The sequence below is a fragment of the Rattus norvegicus genome, chromosome 3, assembly GCF_021556685.1.
Source record: "Rattus norvegicus strain SHRSP/BbbUtx chromosome 3, alternate assembly SHRSP_T2T, whole genome shotgun sequence".
In the NCBI taxonomy this organism is placed as follows: Eukaryota; Metazoa; Chordata; class Mammalia; order Rodentia; family Muridae; genus Rattus; species Rattus norvegicus.
In genome coordinates, this window is record NC_141536.1 from 50,550,162 (window position 1) to 50,575,617 (window position 25,456).

The 25,456-nt window shown below is 36.1% G+C and overlaps 1 protein-coding gene across 2 annotated transcripts in view; it reads right to left on the reverse strand.

Moving 5' to 3' along the window:
* Positions 1–25,456, reverse strand: part of Scn7a (sodium voltage-gated channel alpha subunit 7) — a 102,284-nt gene that overhangs the window by 47,069 nt on the left and 29,759 nt on the right. For both annotated transcript variants that reach the window (XR_015683392.1, NM_001388508.1), the window contains 8 exon segments: positions 23,457–23,575; positions 23,128–23,217; positions 21,379–21,507; positions 20,366–20,457; positions 19,428–19,634; positions 16,006–16,075; positions 13,449–13,590; positions 8,322–8,528 (listed from right to left, as the gene is read on the reverse strand). Coding sequence is in view for 1 of the 2 variants with exons in the window: in NM_001388508.1 (NP_001375437.1) it covers positions 8,322–8,528; positions 13,449–13,590; positions 16,006–16,075; positions 19,428–19,634; positions 20,366–20,457; positions 21,379–21,507; positions 23,128–23,217; positions 23,457–23,575 (1,056 nt within the window). In the remaining variant the exon portion in view is untranslated.

Here is a 25,456-nt window from a genome sequence, read left to right on the forward strand (position 1 = left end):
AGGCAGGAAATAATCAAACTCAGAGCTGAAATCAACCAAGTAGAAACAAAAAGGACCATAGAAAGAATCAACAGAACCAAAAGTTGGTTCTTTGAGAAAATCAACAAGATAGATAAACCCTTAGCCAGACTAATGAGAGGACACAGAGAGTGTGTCCAAATTAACAAAATCACAAATGAAAAGGGAGACATAACTACAGATTCAGAGGAAATTCAAAAAATCATCAGATCTTACTATAAAAGCCTATATTCAACAAAACTTGAAAATCTGCAGGAAATGGACAATTTCCTAGACAGATACCAGGTATCGAAGTTAAATCAGGAACAGATAAACCATTTAAACAACCCCATAACTCCTAAGGAAATAGAAGCAGTCATTAAAGGTCTCCCAACCAAAAAGAGCCCAGGTCCAGACGGGTTTAGTGCAGAATTCTATCAGACCTTCATAGAAGACCTCATACCAATATTATCCAAACTATTCCACAAAATTGAAACAGATGGATCACTACCGAATACCTTCTACGAAGCCACAATTACTCTTATACCTAAACCACACAAAGACACAACAAAGAAAGAGAACTTGAGACCAATTTCCCTTATGAATATCGATGCAAAAATACTCAATAAAATTCTGGCAAACCGAATTCAAAAGCACATCAAAACAATCATCCACCATGATCAAGTAGGCTTCAGCCCAGGCATGCAGGGATGGTTTAATATACGGAAAACCATCAACGTGATCCATTATATAAACAAACTGAAAGAACAGAACCACATGATCATTTCATTAGATGCTGAGAAAGCATTTGACAAAATTCAACACCCCTTCATGATAAAAGTCCTGGAAAGAATAGGAATTCAAGGCCCACACCTAAACATAGTAAAAGCATACAGCAAACCAGTTGCTAACATTAAACTAAATGGAGAGAAACTTGAAGCAATCCCACTAAAATCAGGTACTAGACAAGGCTTCCCATTCTCTCCCTACTTATTCAATATAGTTCTTGAAGTTCTAGCCAGAGCAATCAGACAACAAAAGAAGATCAAGGGGATACAGATCGGAAAAGAAGAGGTCAAAATATCACTATTTGCAGATGATATGATACTATATTTAAGTGATCCCAAAAGTTCCACCAGTGAACTACTAAAGCTGATAAACAACTTCAGCAAAGTGGCTGGGTATAAAATTAACTCAAATAAATCAGTTGCCTTCCTCTACACAAAAGAGAAACAAGCCGAGAAAGAAATTAGGGAAACGACACCCTTCATAATAGACCCAAATAATATAAAGTACCTCGGTGTGACTTTAAACCTAGCAAGTAAAAGATCTGTACAATAAGAACTTCAAGACACTGAGGAAAGAAATTGAAGAAGACCTCAGAAGATGGAAAGATCTCCCATGCTCATGGATTGGCAGGATTAATATAGTAAAAATGGCCATTTTACCAAAAGCAATCTACAGATTCAATGCAATCCCCATCAAAATACCAATCCAATTCTTCAAAGAGTTAGACAGAACAATTTGCAAATTCATCTGGAATAACAAAAAACCCAGGATAGCTAAAGCTATCCTCAACAATAAAAAGACTTCAGGGGGAATCACTATCCCTGAACTCAAGCAGTATTACAGAGCAATAGTGATAAAAACTGCATGGTATTGGTACAGAGACAGACAGATAGACCAATGGAATAGAATTGAAGACCCAGAAATGAACCCACACACCTATGGTCACTTGATTTTTGACAAAGGAGACAAAACCATCCAATGGAAAAAAGATAGCATTTTCAGCAAATGGTGCTGGTTCAACTGGAGGGCAACATGTAGAAGAATGCAGATCGATCCATGCTTATCACCCTGTACAAAGCTTAAGTCCAAGTGGATCAAGGACCTCCACATCAAACCAGACACACTCAAACTAACAGAAGAAAAACTAGGGAAGCATCTGGAACACATGGGCACTGGAAAAAATTTCCTGAACAAAACACCAATGGCTTATGCTCTAAGATCAAGAATCGACAAATGGGATCTCATAAAACTGCAAAGCTTCTGTAAGGCAAAGGACACTGTGGTTAGGACAAAACGGCAACCAACAGATTGGGAAAAGATCTTTACCAATCCTACAACAGATAGAGGCCTTATATCCAAAATATACAAAAAACTCAAGAAGTTAGACTGCAGAGAAACAAATAACCCTATTAAAAAATGGGGTTCAGAGCTAAACAAAGAATTCACAGCTGAGGAATGCCGAATGGCTGAGAAACACCTAAAGAAATGTTCAACATCTTTAGTCATAAAGGAAATGCAAATCAAAACAACCCTGAGATTTTACCTCACGCCAGTGAGAATGGCTAAGATCAAAAACTCAGGTGACAGCAGATGCTGGCGAGGATGTGGAGAAAGAGGACCACTCCTCCATTATTGGTGGGATTGCAGACTGGTAAAACCATTCTGGAAATCAGTCTGGAGGTTCCTCAGAAAATTGGACATTGAACTGCCTGAGGATCCAGCTATACCTCTCTTGGGCATATACCCAAAAGATGCCTCAACATATAAAAGAGACACGTGCTCCACTATGTTCATCGCAGCTTATTTATAATAGCCAGAAACTGGAAAGAACCCAGATGCCCTTCAACAGAGGAATGGATACAGAAAATGTGGTACATCTACACAATGGAATATTACTCAGCTATCAAAAACAACGAGTTTATGAAATTCGTAGGCAAATGGTTGGAACTGGAAAATATCATCCTGAGTGAGCTAACCCAATCACAGAAAGACATACATGGTATGCACTCATTGATAAGTGGCTATTAGCCCAAATGCTTGAATTACCCTAGATCCCTAGAACAAACGAAACTCAAGACGGATGATCAAAATGTGAATGCTTCACTCCTTCTTTAAATGAGGAAAAAGAATACCCTTGGCAGGGAAGGGAGAGGCAAAGATTAAAACAGAGACTGAAGGAACACCCATTCAGAGCCTGCCCCACATGTGGCCCATACATATACAGCCACCCAATTAGACAAGATGGATGAAGCAAAGAAGTGCAGAGCGACAGGAGCCGGATGTAGATCGCTCCTGAGAGACACAGCCAGAATACAGCAAATACAGAGGCGAATGCCAGCAGCAAGCCACTGTACTGAGAATAGGTCCCCCGTTGAAGGAATCAGAGAAAGAACTGGAAGAGCTTGAAGGGGCTCGAGACCCCATATGTACAACAATGTCAAGCAACCAGAGCTTCCAGGGACTAAGCCACTACCTAAAGACTATACATGGACTGACCCTGGACTCTGACCCCATAGGTAGCAATGAATATCCTAGTAAGAGCACCAGTGGAAGGGGAAGTCCTGAGTCCTGCTAAGACTGAACCCCCAGTGAACTAGACTATGGGGGGGAGGGCGGCAATGGGGGGAGGGTTGGGAGGGGAACACCCATAAAGAAGGGGAGGGGGGAGGGGGATGTTTGCCCGGAAACCGGGAAAGGGAATAACACTCGAAATATATATAAGAAATACTCAAGTTAATAAAAAAAACAAAAACAAAAACAAAAACAACAACAGCAACAAAACAAATAAAAAATGCCTAGTAGCAGTGTGTACTGTTCATTGTTTGCAGCTGAACAAGAATTACACGTTGGAATTCAACAGTCCCTATCAAATGACAGGCATAATAGAAATTGATTCTAGGGAATTGCTGACTGGTACAACAATTCTGGAAATCAGTCTGGAGGTTCCTCAGAAAATTGGACATTGCACTACCTGAGGACCCAGTTATACCTCTCTTGGGCATATACCCAAAAGATGCTCCAACAAATAACAAAGACACATGCTCCACTATGTTCATAGCAGCCTTATTTATAATAGCTAGAAGCTGGAAAGAACCCAGATGCCCTCCAACAGAGGAATGGATACCGAAAATGTGGTACATCTACACAATGGAGTACTACTCAGCTATCAAAAACAATGACTTTATGTAATTCATAGGCAAATGGATGGAACTGGAAAATATCATCCTTGAGTGAGGTAACCCAATCACAGAAACACACACATGGTATGCACTCATTGATAAGTGGATATTAGCCCAAATGCTCGAATTACCCTAGATGCACAGAACACATGTATCTCAAGAAGGATGATCAAAATGCGAATGGTTCACTCCTTCTTTAAAAGGGGAACAAGAATACCCTTGGGAGGAAATAGGACAGAGGCAGAAGGAACACCCATTCAAAGCCTGCCCCACATGTGGCCCATAGATATACAGCCACCAAACTAGATAAGATGGATGAAGCAAAGAAGTGCAGGCTGACAGGAACTGGATGTAGATCTCTCCTGAGAGACACAGCCAGAATACAGCAAATACATAGGCGAAACCGGGAAAGGAAATAACATTTGAAATGTAAATAAGAAATACCCAATTTAATAAAGATTGGAAAAAAAGATGCATAAGCTGAGCCATAAAATAGACCCAAAGGGCACCGTAGCCCTTCATGCCGCAACCCTCAATATGCCAGCTGATATCTGTAACTTAATAGTTCCTATCTCTTTATAGAACATGTTCTCTTAGTGAGAGTATCACTGCTTACACACTAAATTTCTGTTTTCTTAATATTGTTCATGATATTCTATGAATCAGACTATTGAGTTAAATAAAGAATAATAAGTTAAGAAAAAAAAAATATTACTATTTGAATACAGCCAAAGATGTAAGACTTTCACATTGGTATGCTTTTCTCCATTCAGATTACTTCATGTTCTTATATTTTCTCTCATCTGTTCTCTAATCAGTCTGTGATCTTTATAATCATTATTGGATATTAATTAAATGTGATTAGGAACAAATATGAGCATTTACAACATATGGTTTCATACATGCTTCTTGGAAACCAGCCCTCAATTTTTCTCACTTGAGATTTTGGAAATCGTATCTCAAGGTATTGACACAAGTGGAATGTGGTATAATATATGTTACCCATTTTGCAAAGAGGGTGGCATAGACTAAATAAGAAATCTCTCACAAAATTAACACTATACACTTATGAACTAGCTTACATATAACATGAAGGTTTTTTTCCTATAAATGTTATGCGTTATATCCTGATGTGGTGGTTTATGCCTGTAATTCTTGCTGGATGAAGCCGAGTGAAGAAGGATTACTTTATGACCTTAAATGGTTGAATTCTAGGTCAGTCTCAACTACATTGTAAAACCTTATGTCAACAAAGAAACCAACCTGCCCAACACCAAAAATAAAAAAAAAAAACCCAAATCAAAAAAGAACAGCAACAATAACCATAAATAAAGATGAAGTAAGTGTTTGTAGTTTGCTGATTATGATACATCAAGGCTATTTTGATATGCTCTATAATACTGATTATGACCTTATTAACATTTCTTCTTCATAGCATGTTTTTGCACTACATGGTGTCTTGTGCATGTTTCATTTGGACTCCATACCACCTATATGACAGATAATATCTACGGTCAATATTTTATTGATAAGGAAGCTTATGTTTCCCAAGATAGAATCGTTGAATGTCATGTTTATATCATGTACCTAAAGTGAACTGAAGTCCACATCTGCCTGACTGGAAAACAATTTTTAGTCAACAAAATTCTCAAGAGTTCCTACGGCATGAGAATTTGTTCCATGTAGTCAGTCTCTTTGGAAGTCCATCTTTAGAGTTTGAACTTGACCCAATTTCAAAAGGTCATTCAATAACTGGATTCTTTTCTACTGACATGGTTTTTTTTATATGTAAAGACCAAGGGGAAAAAGAGATTTTATAAAAATGGATTTTATTCTCAATTTCCAAATAACTGTACATGAGAAATATTCTAGGATTCTTCCAGGGAAGAAAGTATTTGTAACTGAAAATTTTTAATAAATACCAGGAAAGCTTCGTTAAAACCAAATTTACTAAGTAAAAAAAGATATTAGGAAATGCCAAAGCTCTTTCATAGTCAGATCTATTTCACAATCAAAGCTAGTAGAAAACTTCATCTAGGAATAAGGGAAGTATTGTTAAGCTGTTGGCTACATTGAGATGTAGTAACAAGCTCTTGAGTTTCTGAAATGCCACTTGAAAACAAATTACACAATCAACATTTCCTTCAGACCCTTCAAGTCCAATCTGCAGGACAGAAATCTTTTGTTATTTTCTTTCTTACATTTTACTTACGAGCAATAAAAGCCTCTTTTTTGTACTTGTTTTGTTCAAACAGTCCATAATTGCTTCGTGTTTAATGGCATGCATGTTATGGATACAAGAGACTATGAAGTCACTGGGCACATTCCAACATCCTGTTATTCAAAATTCCACTTGGGCGACTCTTATTTCCCAGAGGCTCTTTAGTGATGGTAACTACATGGATGCAGGGGTTAGCCTTCAGTTGCTTTTAAGGAAGAAGGAATATTTTTGTATAAACAAAGCTCTTAGCGAACCTTTCTACAATTTCTAATTAAGGTGTAATTAAGTTCGATTTGCTTGTTGACCTATTTTACCCCATTTCTATTCTTCTTCTTCTTCTTTAAAAATAATTCCCAAATGTACTTCCTCTCTGACTTTTGTTTTCTGTCTCAATTTTGTCTATTTTTCAGTCTTCTGGAAAAGATGTGATCACTTGCAATGCCAGAAGGTACTCCTTGTTACTTTCCTCTGGTCTCTCATTCTTCTTCAAACATGTATGGTAATTGAATTTAAAAATGGTGTACAATCTTCTAAACTTCACTTCTGCTAAGCACTTTCACATTCATAGACTGAATTTTTATAGAAGGCTAACTATCTGGAAGCTATTTAATTTAAAATCACAATAAAATATTATAAAGTAAGTAAATATATAAATAATACAATATTGTTAGATTTATTATTATAATCATCTATTGATCAAATAATTCCAGATATTATGATGACCTTTGCTTCTTGAGCAGGCCAGAAGGTTTATATCTTCTTTTCTTTTTTCTTTATTTTATTTTTATTTTTTCATTTTCTAACTTTAGCACTATACTATTAAACCATTATCTTAGTAATTTATAGTAAAGATTGAGGAGGCCATTATTTACATTTGAGCACATTGTTCAAACCTAAACCTGATGTACTATCAGAAGCATGTTGGAATTAATAAATTAAATCTCTATTAGAAAAACTTCAAGTTATAAGAACACAACATATTGAGACTTTATCGGTAATAGTAATGCAAATTTGGCTTAACATTTATACATATGAAATATGTAAATACATTGGTCATTCTTAATACATTATATATAAAAAGACCAAGTATATACAGGAAAGTAAAGTAAAAAAGCAAAAATGGGTCCTTTTTAGTGAAAGCATTATGAAAAATTTTTAAGTTAAGTGATCCTATTTTATTGTATATATGTGTGTTTGCATGTGTGTGCACATGTATGTGATTGCATTGTTTGTGTTCATTTGATACATGTGTGTGTGGAGTCCAGAGAAGAGTGTCAAAGTCACTTGCGGCTATAGTTACAGGAGGTTCTACTGACTGATGTGGACACTGTGCATCACTTTACCATCTGCAAGAACAGTATATGCTCTGATCTGAATAGTCATCCTACCTGCCCCTACAAAGCACTTGTTTTTCTGATGGGATACCATGCACAGATGTGATCATCTGTCAGTAGACCACACACTCCAAGACTTTGAGAAGTTCCTCACAAAAAATAATCACAGGAGGAAATATGGAAACAACGTTTGGAGCAGAGACTGAAGGAAAAGCCATTCAGAGACTGCCCCACCTGAGGATCTAGCCCATACACATACAGCCACCAAACCCAATCACTATTGCTGATGCCAAGAAGTGCACACTGACAGGAGCTTGATATAGCTGTCTCCTGAGAGTCTCTGCCAGAGCTTGATGAATACAGAGGCAGATGTTTGTAGCCAACCATTGGATTAAGAATTGGGTCCCCATTGGAGGAGTTAGAGAAAGAGTTGAAGGAGCTAAAGGGGTTTGCAACCTCATAAGAACAACAATACCAACCAAACAGAGCTCCCAGGGACTAATCTACCATCCAAAGAGTACAGGTGAACAAACCCATGGCTCCAGATGCATATGGCCTTGTTGGGCACCAATGGGAGGAGAAACCCTTGGTCCTGCCAAGGCTTGATCCCCCAGTGTAGGGGAATGTCAGGGTAGGGAGGCAGGAAGGGGTGGGTGGTTGGGTGGGGGAACACCCTGATAGAAGAACGGGGAGGGAGGATGGAATAGGGGGGTTATGGATGGGAAACCAGGAAAAGGCATAACATTTGAAATGTAAATAAGAAATATCCAATAAAAAAATCTTTGAAGCACAAATTTATACCTCAGCTCCTTCATGTTCTTCCTCGAATTCTTTCACAGTCTGATGACATTTAGAATCCATGTCTCTAGACTCCTCAGAAGCTCTCTGCTTCTCCTGTTCATAGGCCATAGTGAGGATGCCCAAGAACAAACTTGCCATATAGAAGGCAAACCAGAAACTGATCAGAACAAAAAATATCATGTAGATCTTTCCTGAAGCATAAAGGATCTGCAGATTGGTAGGACACAAAGACAGTGAGAGGTATTATTATCTTTCTCTATATTTTCCTCATTTGAGATGAAAAATAAAAATTTTGTTATAATTATTTATCTATAAATACAATATAATCAAAGTATAATTTATGTCTTTAGGTACTACCTAAAGAAATAAAAATAAATAAATACAGAAAAAGTATATCTTATCTACTTTCATTGAGATATAAAATATATGCTAGTGAATCGAGAGATAAAATTTGGAATTCTCTTAATTGAGTATGAGTATTTGATTCATGTCTTCATTACCAGAACAAACACACCAAATAGACAAATCTCAACCTCACACAATAAAAAGCTGGAAAATATGAATGCACATAGTGCTTTATTCTTTAAGTATTAGAAGATTTCAAAGTATGTTTCAAACATCATTTTCTCTTACCATGAATTTATAGGAAGGGCACAGTGTGAAAACCAAGACTAATAGAAATGTTTCTCTGCATAAAAGAACACTCTGGTACAGTCTTTAGAGAAAACCGAGTAGAATAAGACATGTGACATAATTACTGGAAGAAATATTTCTGGATAGTTGAATGATTTTATATTTTTGAACTGAACATTACTAGCTTTAATTTCATAATAATTACATATGCAAGCTCATAACAAATGTAGTAAAATGTAAATAGAAAGTACAATCAATTTTGTTTACTGAATAAATAAATATACATGAATACAAGTAATGGAAACAAAATTTTGATTTTTAAGCATATGATTGAATAAATAGAAATTATTATTCACAGAAAATGTTTTGTGGCTATAATGGTTTTAAGTAGTAGTAAGTCCAAATATTTCTGAAGCAATATCTTATTAACTTAGAACATGTTAGTCTTCAAAAGTGATTTTTTATAATCTGATATTACATTGAGATTGTTATTCATGATTTGATTAAATATTTTTAAGTACTTAAGTAGCTGTTATTAACACTAACAAATACAGTGTCCATGAGTGAATAGTCTAGGTTTTGCTACAAGCCATGAATAATAATAAAGATTTATCTGTCGTCTTATCTGGTAACACATATATGTGATATTTATTATTTGCAATAAACATATAAATAGTCAGACTGTGGAATTACTTTTCACAATCTTAGATATATAAATCATTAGACTTTGAACATATAATATAGGCTCTCATATAGGCTAAAATAACTATAAAATATGTTTTCTTTTTTAAAGAGAGGAAATATTTTACATCTCAGGCCAGTTAGCACTATCTTAATATTTTTCTGCTTCAGTGGCTGGCATTATAGTTGTGTACCACCTTTCCAGACTCAAGATACACATCCTTGTTAGCATGTAATAATGAGAAAATTATTGTTTTATTAGGATCTCAGTATAAGATTAGTTAATTCTAGAACTGATTTCACAGTATTTGTATGAGTATAACATGAAGCAATGAGTACACTTAGCACACAGCATATCCACTTTAAACTTTCACTATATTGTTAAACTCAATTCTCTTCATGAATTTTGCTAATGAGTTTCAAGGAATATTGGGACCAAACATAATATTGCCTAAGACATGGGCTGTACTATTTGGTAACAACTACAAAATATCTGAGCCTTGATCAATTGAGTTTATGGAAATGCTAAGTAAATTTACTATTAAATCAAAGCAATTACTATACAATAAAAATGCAGGAATCAGAAATGAATGTCATGAGTAAACCTGGGTACTACATAAATTCTGTTCCCTTTTTACTTGAAGAGGCATCGGTTTGACTTTAATACAATCCTAACTAGACAGTTTTATAACATACCCTCGAATGTATTAAAAAAGAACGAACAAACCCAATGCCTTCATTAGTATACAGGACTGTTGTTGGCAACACATAACTTATTGTTTTTAATCCCTAATTAAAAAAGAAACAAATTCCTTTTGCGTGAGTTTGTTTCCTAGTGAGGGAAATATCTGAACAAGTACTTAAGATATCACATCACGGAGATGAGTGTACACTGCTTTATCTCTGATATGGGTGAAGGGAATGATCAAAAGTGAATATGACTCTTGATAATGACAGAGGAAACTTTAATTTTTGTGAAGTTTAAAAATATACATGGAAACAACTCCAAGAAAAGATCACTGAGAAAATGTCTTATTCCATTACCAAGTACAACAGAGATCTTAAAGGATATTTGCATCATAAATAGTGGCTCTGAACAAAAGTGTTTTTATAAAATTATATTAAGGCTCTCTTTTATCCCCCAGTAGATCTGGCACTGTAGTGCCCCAAGATATCTGGTAGATGTCTTGCCAGAAACACATATCAAAACTCCGTGGTATCCCAGTGTCTCTAGCCACCACACTCTCTTAAACTTAAATCGTTATGTGAAAGGACACATAACACTAACCTCTGATACAATTGATAAGATATAATTGCCCACCTAAACATACAAAGTCCTATACATATCCATCCCTTAAGAATATTCATAAATACACAGAGTGGAATCTTTACGTCAGCCTCCATGTTCTCTCTGAGGCTTCTCTGCCTTCCTGTCCCTCCAGTCTCCTTTCTTTCCTCAAACTTTTCTCCTGCCCATCCTTCCATCTCATCCAATGACAGGCCTTGTTCTATCTTGTTCCTGCCTCACCTGTATGACATCATCCTACACAGAAGTTCAAAGACCAAATTGAAAAATAAAAAAGGATTTTGAAGGCAGGTAATTTAGCAAAACATTAAGACACTTTTAAAACTAAGAAGCTCTGACTATTTCATAAGAAGCACAGACACAACATAAATCTTAGGAAATAAAAATGTAAACACTAACCTAATTAGCATAGGAAAGCAGCTTACACAACAAAAATATGTTACATCCAACGTTTTCATGATTCCTTTTGACATACTATTTTAATCTCAGCTTTCAGGAAGCAAAGACAGGTAGGTAGCTATGAGTTCAAGACTACACTATCTACACAGAGAGCTTCAGGCCAGACAACTTTGCAGAGTGACCCTATCTTAAAAAAGAAAATGAAACCAAAACAACAACAAAAGAAAACTGAAAACAGAAAATTCCCAGAATACAATTGTTTGAACCATGCTTGGAGGTATATGTAGAGATAAGAAGAGAGCACCAACTCTTCTGAAGCTGAAATTACAGAGGGACATAAGCTACTTAAAAAGGATGATGGGATTCAAATTTAGGTCCTTTGCATAAACAAGAAGTGCTATAAACCACTGAGCAAGTTCCAAAGACTGTTCCCTATCATTTTTTTAAATGACCAAACATGCACACATATCACAGTGTAGTCAAAATAGAAATAAATATATTAGGTATATAACTTGTTATGGAAGTCTATTCTTCAAGCCTATCTACTGTCATTTTCATTAAACCACGAATGACCACCTACAATGGATCATCACTATCAGACCTATGGACTGTTGACACTGCCTTACAAAAGTAACAGTTAAGGGCAGTCACTGAATCCTCTCAGAGACCATAGTCATTCTCTATTGTAGTGTATATAAAGAAACTCTATATAATTCTGCTCCAATGGCACATAGCCTAGAAGGCTCAGGAGGTTCTATAATACATGGACTGTACAGGGTAAATAGGGATGATTGGATTCATTTATACAGCTACAAGGGTGTCACCATCCATGTTAAGGTTAATCTTCTAATTGCTAAACTTCTTTAAGGTCACTTACACTCTACTCGATTACTGGCAACCATGATCTATAGAGACTTTGGTAGAACTGGATTTTGTTCTATCATTGACGCCTTATCTCAGCGGGAAGAGGTATTTCTTTCTATTGACCTAGTGAAAGCTTTCTCAACAGAACACATTTTTAAGAGGAATACTCTCAGCTTGAAAACCTTTTAGAATTTACAGAAGCAATTCTTTGTTCTAGAATCTTTTTATATTAACTAGTCTACCATTATATTACATATTTCATGGTAATGGAGATGGTCCTGTAACAAGTTTTATCCCTTCCTGGGAGGCTACTATACAAAAGTTACCATGGTGGAAAATTTTTGTCATCGTACCTGGAGAACAGTTTAATGTTTAAGTAGAAAACATTAACTAGGATAAAAGGAAATAAAAAAAATTTCAGTTAATATTATTATTACTCAACGTGTTCCAACCTGATAGGTCCATAATATTTTTATTCAATAATTAAATGCTCATTGCAAAACCATACATATAGAACAGGTCAACATCATGCCCTTTTGGAGTAAGAAAGTGATCTTCACATCTAAAAATTGGGATATGTTATTCAATCTACTCAAATCTTATATAAAATATAGGTTAAAAAGATACTCTTTAACTTTATATGGTATTTTGTCTCGATAAATTTAATTTGTGATGTATGAAAGTTACTTATTACTTACTGTGGCTGACCACATAAATAACATAGCTTATCATGATCATACCCACACCAGTAGATGGCTGCTTCCAAGACTGTGTGGCTGGTGGTGCTGAACCTGATTCTCCTGCCCATTGTGGAGAACATGTTAGAACGCAATGGGTACAGTCAGAATTAAAATCTGAGTGTCACTACTACTGAACTCTATCACTAGGCACCACTGTAAAGCTGAAATGTCCAAAGTGAGGCCTTTTTAAACCAGGATCTGTGCATGGACCTTGGAGCATTATCTTAAACATGGACTATGAAAGGCCAAACAGTTCGAGTACAGGAGTGGATGGAGCATTTCTCCTTCACCAGCTGCGATTCTTTGCTTTTGTCTTGAATTCTTCACACAATCCCTTCCCTCATATATAACGTGTGTGTGTGTGTGTGTGTGTGTGTGTGTGTGTGTGTGTGTGTGTGTGTTTTAGTAATTCCTTTTTAACAACTTGACTTACATTTTAAGCCCTTATTTTGCAAAGGTGGAGAGGTTACCTTTATCATGTGCAGTTCAGAAATCTCTTCTTACCTGGTGATAAAGTAATTCAGGGTAATCCTGAGTCATCAATCGAAACATAGCCAGTAGAGCCCAGCCAAAATTGTCAAAACTTGTGAAGCCATTGTCAGGATTTGAGCCCTCTTTTACACACATATAACCTTCTGGACACAGGCTAAAGAAGACAAAGAAAGGAAGAAATGTTCGCTATTAAGTAGCTTTTTGGCAATGGGCCAGTTATAAATACTGTCTTCTTTCTGCCCAAGAGCACAGGGAGAGGCCCTTGCATGTAGTCAATTTTCTTTTTACAGAAAACACTAAAAATCGGTTGTATTTTAAGTTGATGCACATGAAAAGTGTTGGAAGAGAATCCTAAGCACCTTCAAGTTGGCTTTCAAAATGCCATTGTTCAATGATTGATTTAAATTGACAAAATGTATATGCTCATCACACATTTGCTTTAAATATTTATACATTGTTGAGTATCTAAATTAGGTTAATTCACACATTATTCCCACATCTACCATAACAAGAATATTTCACAATTTCAAGAATTTAATGTATTGTTATTGTTCGTACCTTTGCTGCTCAAAATCCATTTTTAAAAGCTAAATGTGTGACTAAGTGGTAAACTGTTTGCCTAGTATTTTGAGTATTTGAGTTCAAGCCAAAACTCAGTAAAAAGTAAAAAGACAAGAGGAAAGACAGGGAGAGAGGGAGGGACATAAAAATCTCCGAATGTCATAGTGAAAGTATAAATGTTAAAAAAATGGCACTGATAAAAATAAACTACAATACTGGAGGGCTTAATCGTCAAGTAATCTCACCTCAGACCCCTAGTTCCCATTATTTAAGGGTGAGAAAACATCTGTCACATTAATAATTGAAACGCAGAGCTAGCACTTGGGGGAAAAGGCACATTAAATATTTATTTTCTTCCCTTTCAGGGAGTTCTCAAACTTTTATCTGTGTAAGGTTGGAGTATTGCGGCTCATTATTATGGTATTGGGTCAATATATCTCATTTCCTTCTCTCCAAGGCTTTGTGTAGTTTCTCTCTCTGCATTATTTTAGGGTTGGCGATGCCGTAGGCCTTAGACATACAATGAAAAAAGAGGTTTACAAACTTTTGTGCATAGAGGCTTGCTAGACTGAAACCCTAAGCAGAGCAGTATGCTAGGTGTTACATTCACCTCCTAATTTGAGGTCGCTTACCGTGCTGATAACTATGGTGCTGGAGGTGAAATACCATCTGGTTTTTGTTAATTGCCTTGAAATACAACATTGTGTTAACATTCAGAGCCAGGTGCCTTCACAAGGTATACAGAATGTCTTTATAGTGGAGGGCTACTGAATAAGTGGTTACAAAGAGAAGTCTCCAAAATCTGGTTTAGAGGGTAGAACGGAAACTAAGCAATAAAACTTCTGAATCACCTGAAGCTGTACATAAACTGTACAAGGGTGCTTTATCTTCCACAAGGATTTAATTATTTTCCAGCATGTTAAGCGTTAGAAACAAAAAGAAGGACACTATGACCAATGGGTTTCACGGCATCTCTACTGAGAGCAGAGCAATAAGGACCACTTCTAAGTCAACAAGGCTGGGCAGTGGCTTAATGCTATTTCTTTATTTGTTCCACGATACTCCACAGGATACAGCCAGTGAGAAGTCTAAGAGGGTTAAGCCACTTGCTGCCAGGCCTGACCACCTAAGTTCCATTGTCTGGACTCACGTTATGGAAGAGAGAATCAACTCCTGTGAGTTATCCTCTGATCCCCATGGGTGTCATAGCACTACTCTAGCCCCACTTTCCTCACAGATATGTAATAAAAAGAGTCTATAGCAGTAACACATGAGAATAATGTTACCTTCCCGAATAATTCTTGCTTCTGAAAAGTAATTTTATTAATGCAAAATAAATATGTAGACACCAAGAAAGTAAAATAACAGTATATGTATAATATACTTTTCTAAAAACCCTCAACCAAAGGGCTGATTTACATTATCTTTCGTTAGCTGTTGGTGCTGGGATACACTGAAAATAAACCAGATCTTTACTGGAGTTCTAGCCATGTGGCGACCTAGCTTCTCAAGCTCTAATAGGCCACTGTATTAATTTGTCTATTTTTTTTTTTTTTAGAAAACTGAATTAATGGTATTTCATACTAAACATTTCTGGTTTTGCTCAAAGTTGATATTTTGGAATTCAACCTCAAGGTTATGGTAGTGGCAGGTGGGGCTCTTAATGACAGACTAGACCAAAATTGAGGCCTCACGTGTGTGGTTTATGCTTTCATGGAGGAAATCTGAGGATTTGTCCCACTTCCGCTCTGAGGATACAGCAATAAAGTCACCACCTATGGGCCAAACATAGAAGTCTGCCAAACTAAGAAACGCATACCCGTTGTTTCTAAGACTTGGAATCTATGGAATGTTGGGAGAAACTTCTCAAAAAGAACAAAACAGCTTCTCTGCATAGTTTTGATAATGGAGTGAGAAAGCACAGGCAACTGAGAACAGTAGCAAAACAAATAAATATTCATTCAATGATGTTAAAAACATGCTAACAGAAAGCGTTGGCCCAACCTACCCGGCATCTGTCTTGTTGCCGCAGAGGAGAGCGTATCTCGCGCCTTCCATATAGTAGAAGTTTTCTCTTTCTGGAAAAAGAAGAAAGAAATAAGGTTCTATGTTTCGTCTTGAGTCAGCCACATGATGTCCGTCTGGATTTCTCTAGGAGACGCACATTCTGCCTATATCCTTGAGAGAAAAGAGCAAACTCTTTCTCTTTACTCTTGTCATTTCATGCGCAAGCCAGGGACCCTTGAGGACGCAGGTGCTTTGCTGTTCTGGAACTGAAATTGTTGAGCGCAGAAGGAGGAATAGAACATCGAAGTCAGAGTCCAGGAAAAATGGATAAAACAGCCAGACATGACAGTATCGCTGAAGGAAAATACCCAAGATTACTTAGCAAGCTGAGGACTGCTTTTCCAAGGTTTGCTCCCGATGATATCTCTGAACTGAGACCAGAATCCTTGGCCTCTTCCTAACTTGAGCCAGCCTTTCTGTACTAAGTACCTAGTGCCAGTGACATGCTAACTGCAACGGCGAATTTTGCTAATTTCTTCATAGTCTACATAATTTGGCAGCACATGCTAAACTGCTGTTAATAAGTTAAAAAATTATGGTTGTAGATATTAGGTACTTTAGCCAGGACATGCAGGCTTAGAAACATTGCATCATCTGTTCCAGATTCAAATCTCAGAATCCAAACTATAGGGGGAAAAAGGTGTGTGTGTGTCCTAAAATAAGTATGCTTTACTCCAGTTTAACATAATGTTAATTTAACAAGCTCCCTACAATAACTGTAGACCATTTTAAGTCAGAAAGATGAGGTATTATTGGCTGAGGCTTTTTTTTTTATTTAATGACAATCAAATTTAAATTAAATTAAATTTAACGTCAATTACACTGGGTGACTCTAAGAATTCTTTGACATGAAAGAACTATGAATGACAATTGGGTTAAAATATTTCATATACATATATATAATATTTCCTGTATTTCTTAATATGTCACTGATGAAATGGAAAAGATTGACAGGCATTATGGCACGAAGAAGGGTTTTTTTTTAATTACAATATTGTGGTCTAACAATGATGGAAAGAGGAATGGTTATGTACAAAACGATCATAATTCTGTGGGGCTAGCAGTGAGCCAAGTGGAGGTGTTGTGTGATGAAGATGGCCTTGCCGTAGCAGACAGAGTAGACACAGTTATGGGTCCGCATTTGTCATGTGCTCTGAGAGGTGTTGGGCATCCTCCAGAGGACTGCGAGCTGGTAACCTGACCTCCTTGTGATGCTGTGATGTCAAGGTGAAAGGGGTGGGATGGGTGAGGATGAAGCTTATCTGGTAGAGAACCTGCAGGGCAAGCACAAAGTCCTGGATTCAACCCTTCAGCACCACATCAGCAGAGTGGCTGGCGTATGCCTTTAACTCCGGCGCTCAGGAGGTAAAGGCAGGAGGATGAGATTCCATGGTCATCTTCAAGTATGTTGTGAGTTCAAGGTCAGCCTGTGACACAAGACCAAGTATAAACAAACAAATAAACAATGATAACTATTTACACGTATAAATGAACGCACATAAGGAGCAGGGGATGGGAAGGGGAAGAATGGCGGGAGGCAGAGAGTCATCAAGCACACACTACCACACCCATCTTTGTTTAAGTGGCTCCTGGAGATTAATCTCAGATCCTCACACCGACAAGTCATTTAAAGACTGCACTGTCTTCCAAGGTCTCAATCTTTTCATTTTTAAGAATGTCTAATCTGGGGGGAGGGGAAGGGGAGGTGATGGGGGCTATCTGGACAGGAAACCGGGAAGGGAAATAACATTTGAAATGTATGTAAAGAAATATATCTAATAAAAAATTTAAAAAAAGAATGTCTAAACTGCTAGGAAAAGCCCATGAGGTCTCAACACACTACACAAAGAACTACAGGCAACTGAGGAATGCCGAGCTGTAGAAATAGTCTTCCCCAAGGAAAAGCATGATTGTCCAAAACAGTCAGATCTGAAAACATGCGTACAAGTTACGTTATACACACTGAGCAGGTTGTGCTTATGCATTTAGGGATACATAGGTATATGCATATACATATAGGTATATAACAACAATTAATGAGGAAAACTGAATTTGGAAAAGAGAAGAAACGGTTATATGGAGGGTGTAGAGGGAGGAAAAAGGAAGAGATAAATTATGTAATTATAATTGTAAAAATAAAAGTACTTTTTGAACTTAAAAAAAAGGAACAATGATGGAAAGAACCAAAGTTCTGGCTGGTTGGTTTGCTTGCCTATGTTTTTACAATAACCAGTAAAGTAGCAGTATTTGTTTGCCTTAAATGGTCAGTAGATTTTAGTTATTACATCAAGAAGACCACTGGGTGTTTTAGCAAAGATCAGGAATTAATGTGCACTTCCCTGATCTTCTGTTCTAAATTTGGTGTTGGTGTTGTAAACCCAGAAGACATGAAGCATGTACTGTGTTCTTGTGCTTACAGTTCACATCGCAGCATGATCCTACTATGTAGTTGGCCACGGAGCCTAGTTGTTATGATTTATGCTAGTGTGGGGGAAGCATGAGATATGAGTGAGATTAACATAAAAAGATGCATAAGTTTAAAATATTAAACATTTTTAACGGACAAACATACACATATCCCCAAATATTGTCAACAGGGGACTAACAGGAGAGAAGAGTGCAATATGAGTTCATTGCTGGTTAAAAGATGTATGATCTTAGGATAGTCTTAGCTTAGGTAGAATCCCAGCTCTCCTGACTAGCAGTGATGAAACCTAGAAGCATCATCTAATTCTGTTGCTGAAGGCAGCACGGTCATTGTTATGTCTCCTCTGAAAAATTATGGTAAGTCTATTTTCTGATTTCTAAAACGTAAGAAATTACAGTGTTATTTACTGCTTGATGTTTCAAAATGTTTTCCTTTCTTTAAAAGGTTGACATACAAAATGTCTTAAAAGTACAACAGTAACCAAAATCTAACGAGTTTATTTCCATATGAAGGTGACTATCTGACTTCTAGAGTAATCTCAAACACTATAACAGATAAAATAAAAGTTTACATGTAAATACATAATTATTTAAAGAATGGCAAAAAACCCAGTGAACTTTAATCTCTCTGAAATAAATTTAAAAATTGGATTTTAGGGGTTGGGGATTTAGCTCAGTGGTAGAGCGCTTACCTAGGAAGCGCAAGGCCCTGGGTTCGGTCCCCAGCTCCGAAAAAAAAAAAAAAAGAACCCAAAAAAAAATTGGATTTTACCTGTTTTTATAAAACTTATGTTCTCATTAATTGTCTGAAAATTGGGAAATGAAAAACAGATTCAAATTAGTCCTCGAGTGTAGTTACGGGATTTATTGCCTGCGCAGAAACGGTGTGTTGACTTCTCTAAAGGCTTCTGTGTCATTAGGTGGAGGGAGTCTTACCTAGAATATGGTACTGGCTTCCAGTTCCATTGTACATCACATCATTTCCATCTTCTTGGGGCCATCGCACACATTTGTGCTTCAGGTTGCCCATGAAGAGACCCATCCCGAATAGCGAAGACACAGTCAGAAAAAACAGAGCTAGGGCAATGGCTCCGAGTAGTTTCTTCAAACACTGGACCAGCGTCACCACAATAGACTGCAGGCCTGGAAAAAAAAAAGGACACCTGTTCTTAACTTAAGAAGAAAAACTTATTTCTAACAAAGCAGTTTCAGAAAACCTCTCCTGTGGCCAATGCCTGTCCCTCTGAGGTCAACGAAGCTGCCCTTCATTCTAAGTTCTACTGCCCGGGTCTAACAAATACTAAGAGCCCAAGTCACTGCTAGAGGGTTCTGTGTCCTTGCTGGTTACGAGAGAGTTGATGCTCCTTAACGAGATAAATCAGAAACATCATTTTAAGTGGGTGTGTGTTTGAGTTTCTGACACCAATGTGCTGATAATTATATTAGGCAAGGTTCAATCATTTAAACTTGTTTCTTGGTGAAATGAGGAGAAACTGAGACAAAAGAAGCATATTAGAATCTGTCTCTGTTTTCCATGGAGTTTATAGAATATAAGTTCTTTTAAAAATAGGAAGGATAACTGAAAAATGAAAGCATGACTGATATATATATATATCATATAATATATATGTATATATATATATATTTGTATTGCAAACCACACCATCTAACAACAGTTGAATGTATTTATTTTTTTCTTGACTTTCTTTGTTGACAAATAGATTTAAGATTTAGGTAACTTTTGGAAAGCTGGAGAAGTGGAGACGTTGTTCAATTTAACCTCTTTTCTCTAAGTAATACTAAGACAGTTCAAGTGACTCCACGAACACAGAAAAATACACCATGGAGGAAATAAACCCCAAAGTGTTTCTTACCATGGTTCAAAGGAATGATCTTCAAAATTCGCAAGGTTCTTATTGTTTTAAACATTGGAAGGGAGCTTAGAGGTGAAGACCTTGTGATAAGCCTGTGTGGGTAAAGGACAGTTATTTTGAAGTCATTGAGCCCATGATCTTTAAAAAGTACTATAAAATTATATTTCTGAGTATGCCTTTTGCTCCCATGACTCCACTCTTGAAATAGGTTTATTGTTGATTGACAGACAAATTTGCTCTGGACAAGGTAGATCTATGTTTAATAGTTCACACAGTCAAACTTTTGAGTTTATAATGCTTTTACTCCATGCTAAATTCCAGTGAAACAACACACTACAATGTGTTCATAAAATGTTATCTTATCACAAAGAAAATGACACTGAGAAGAAGAAAAACTCCCAGCTGATTTTTTTAAAAATAGGAATATGAATAATCTTTAGTGTTTAATCTTCTTATGCTGAGAAAGCTGATGGTAAACAGCAAGGAAAGAAAAAGACAGTGTGTGTACCGTGTAAGTGCATCTTCTCTGAGGCCACAGGGCCAACATAGAAATAATACCCACTGTTTCCTAGCTGTGTGACAGGACTTGTGGTTAATATACTGGGCCATAATTACCCTAGCTCAAGTGTAGAGGATATTTCCTTATTCTAAGGAATTGTGTAGGAATTTAATGGAACAATGCATTCAGACTTCATAGATGTGTGCATGCACATAATAGAGGTTCATTTTCAGTCAAGCTATGCACTAATGGCAGCAGTGAAACTGAAATAATAATAGTAATGACAATAATTATAATGATACCACCATTTCATTTTAGTCTTACCATGTGGTAGACACTGCTATCACTGTTTATAAAAACCACTTACAGTGTGAGCTGCTGAGAGATTTCACTTTTCTACAAGACAGCAAACCACCCATTCCTTTCATTTATAAAGACCACCCAGAGACAATTGCATGAAGGACACATGGTAACTGAAATCATTAAGATGTGTACAACTTGAAATTTTACTTACTCGAACAAAGTTACACTGAAATCAAGCCAGTTCCAAAGATCCCCAAGGAAGGAAAATGACCCTGCCCAGATACCTCTTGCAATGACTTTTACAAGTATTTCAAATGTGTAAATCCCAAGCAAAGTATTCCTGCAGAAAAAAATCACACAGATATTAACTGTTGAAGGTAGCATATTGCCAACTCTGAAATGATATGTCTCTACTAGTCATCAACTATGGAACATAAGTTTTCTGAAAGTAAAATCTGATGTGTTTGGTGGGATGGAAACAATCAATCAGACAATAATCAAATAGGCTGTTCCCTTAGAGGCTTAGCAAAGAGCTGCTGGAGCACTTCGGTGATGCCTGGGGAGGGCATCAGTTACTAGATTTGATGAATTACTTCTTCCTAGTAGTTCTGTCTCAGGGGTTATATATACATTTTTATACTAAATAAATTATATCAAATATACTTCAAATGGTGATTTTCCCATAACTAATTTGGTAATTTTAAACCCCAATGTAATAAAATGTGTGCAAAGACAGGCAGACAGGCAAACAAATGCAAGGAATTTTTTGATGAGTCAATATCATAGCTACCTTGCAAAATCACATAGTTTCAAGAACAATGTTAATGCCCAAAGTTATTGTCTAGGAGCTTTATTTTCCAAAAGCAAACAAATAAGAAAAAAAACCCAACAACAACAAAAAAAACTATAAAGAACAAAAACAAAAACCACCAACAAAAAACCCTAATGTACCGTTCCATTAGTCTAGTAAAAAACAGATGTTTTAGACTTCCATGAACAGTGAAAAGTATAACACTGACAGCATATTAACGAATGGAAATAAATAAATAAAACTTTGAGTAAGAAAGAAAGCAAGCATGAGGTAAAACTCATGCACACGAATCCATGGCATATACATAGAGCAAAAGGCCTAAATGTTCCAATGAATATAATTAACTGATACAATTAAACCCCCAGTCTATATAGAACTGTAGATATTTAAATTGGTAATATGAAGTCATAATTCCCAGATTCAGGAGCCTGCCACAGGAGTCAAAAGCAAATACATGATATACAGCAAGAATGTGAACCAAATAAAATAACACTAAAAGGAATTTAGTAAGAAGAATGAAAGAACAAAATATCCCCAAATCGATAAATATTTATGTATTTTATTTAGAAATTCAGTCACAATGATCATATCATGATGTCCCACAAATTTACCAGTATATACAGCATAGAAATAGTAAGATGCGGATTCTTCATATGTCTACGATATGTCCACATATTGGGAACTTGATCCCAATCGTGGTGATGCAAAAGTTTATGGAACCCTAGAAGTGGAGTCTATTTGAAGGTTCTTGTGGCACTGGGACACTTGTCCACCTGTTTCCATGGGACTCACAAGAGTAATAGAAAAGCTGAGGTGGGGTTCATATCATTCATAATTTTATGGAATCAAGATAAGAATGGCTGCTTCTAAAAGAGCATTTGCTACTTGCACAGGCTGGAGCTTAGGACCTAATTGTCCTTGAAACCGAACAGCCTAGGCACCATGCTCTTGAACATTCATATGATGAGTGAAACAAACCTCTTGTCTTTATACATTTTTGAAACATTTAAAAATTTAAAAAGTAAAATAGTCTTGTGTTTTTATCCATAACATACTTTGTAATTTAATGTAATGCAATCAATATTAAAAATGTTAAAGCGAAAATATAATCATAGACTCTATGATATATAGCAAAACTAAGTAACTTACTCTACTGCCAATATCCATTCCGGTAGATTACTCATGCACATAAGTATGCTGTCGGTGAGAACACTAATTAAAATCAGCAGGCGAAAAAGGGTAAGCCATGGTCAAGGAATAATGGATAAGAAATCACATCAGATTTCACATCAGATCTGTTTATACAATTGCATTTGTAGATTCAAGTGAAAAATTATTTTGCAAATATTGAAAATAAATGTTATTTTAATTAAAAAATAAGGATTAACATTTGTTAACTATTATTACAACAGGGGTTGAATAACATAACGTCTAGACTTATTTTTAGCATGCCGAAGACACAGCCTTCGAAAGGATATGGGTGCACCAAAACCTTGATAACAGCTCTTCTGAGAGAGCTTAAAGGAGACAACGTGCAGAGGATGGAAACCGCATTGAACCTGAAGATGACTCTGTTTCTGTTTAAGACCATGAAAGTCTGTAAGAAACCACAGTAGATACAGTCAACTAGGAATGGAGAACTGAAGCAACACAATACCAATGCTCACCAGTTTGAAACTCTGTCACACTTTCATTGGCTTGGATATTTAATTGTATTTAAAGCAAAAGGAGTGGTTTTCCTAGTTTTCATTTGTATTTAGACTTACCTGATAGCTCATAGCTTTTTTTTTCTTTTTCCTGATTGTATACTTAAGGAAGTCATTTGCAGTGAAGTCACACCTTAAATTAATGTAATAGAAACTCTCCAGATGTTGTGTGGATTTGCACTTAAAGAAATCACAAGGGCTTTATCTCATAACTTAGTGAGTGTGAAAATTTTAATTTTATATCAGAAAAAATCAATGAAGAGTTGTAAAAGCAAAAGTCAAATGTTTTGAAATCTCCTATCAATCATTTACATTATTTATGTGGGAGGGACTGAAGGGGAGGAAAAAGGGGATATTTGATGTAATCCTATTTTAAATAAAATTTTATTAGAAATAAAACAATTAAAAAGTAGATAAAAAATTAATGTTTGTAAAAACTTAACTTATTTAATATTATTTATGTGAACCTATCTAAAAATAGTAATTTATATAATATAAAACAGGGATTTTGGATACTCAAGCATTAAAACTTGATAAATATAGTAAAAGACAGAAATTGTTTGTATATATGTAGATGGATGGGTTAATTTATACATATGTACATGTGGGCTTATGTACATGCATGTGTGCAAACTTTTAGATTTGTGTATATAAATGAACATTATAATAATATATATGATATATATTACACATGGTCATTGAAAGTATATATGTTCACTGTATATTTCCCTCCAGAGAAAGTATTAATGTGGGATGTGCATTAGCACGTACTGTCTGATGATGTAACTTGGAGACAGTGTTTGCTCAGCCTTCAACAAACCATGGGTTTCATCCAGTTAACACTGAACAATTTTTATATGTAGTAAATATTCTGAAAACTACGAGATAAAATGCCATATTTTATAACATAACATAGTATATAGTAAGATAACTATATTGTTATAAATAAAAAGTTATGCATTATTTTTTTTCCTCTCTAACAGGGATTAAGTCAAGGGCCTCACATGTGCTAGGCAAACTCTCTTTTACTATTTATTCCAAGGCTCTTTGATTCTTCCTTCTTTTGAAAATGTATCTCATTAAATTGTAAAGGCTGGCCTTGAACTCACAGTTAGACCATAGAGGACTTGAATCATTCTAGAATTATAGGCCTTCCCAGAAGGCCTGGTTTAAAAATAATCTTATATATGAAACTATAGATGATATTGTCTACTATACAATCTGATAATAATATAGGAGATATGACTTTTTGCTCTTTATATTGGCAGGTGCATATTAAAAAGAAATTATAAGAGTTTACAACTGCTAACACTTCTCCATGCATGTCAGCTCTAACTGGAATTAGTTCTGGGTCTCAATTCTTAAATAAATATAGTTCAACATGTAACTGCTATGGGACTCTGTTCAGCTCTTGTACTTATTCTACAATCCCCCTTAAATAAACTAAATAGAAACAAATGATATATCTGATTATGTAAATTCTACTTTCCATGGTAGCTTCCAAAATAATTGCAAACTCCATGGAAAGTTCAACATATGTGTGTGTCATTGTGAAGGGATGCATACTTTCAGGTTAGCTCCTGATTCCATGTGCTGGGGTTGTTTTCTTAATTTTATGATTATTTATCTCTATCCTGTGTGGAAGAGAGTAAGCTAAATACAACCCAGATATTTAGATAATATGATGTTACTGAGAGTAGCACTGAGTCCACGAGGTCACCCTTTCAGGCTTTAGAGTGTATGAGGTCACCCTGGCAGTCTTCAGAGTTCAT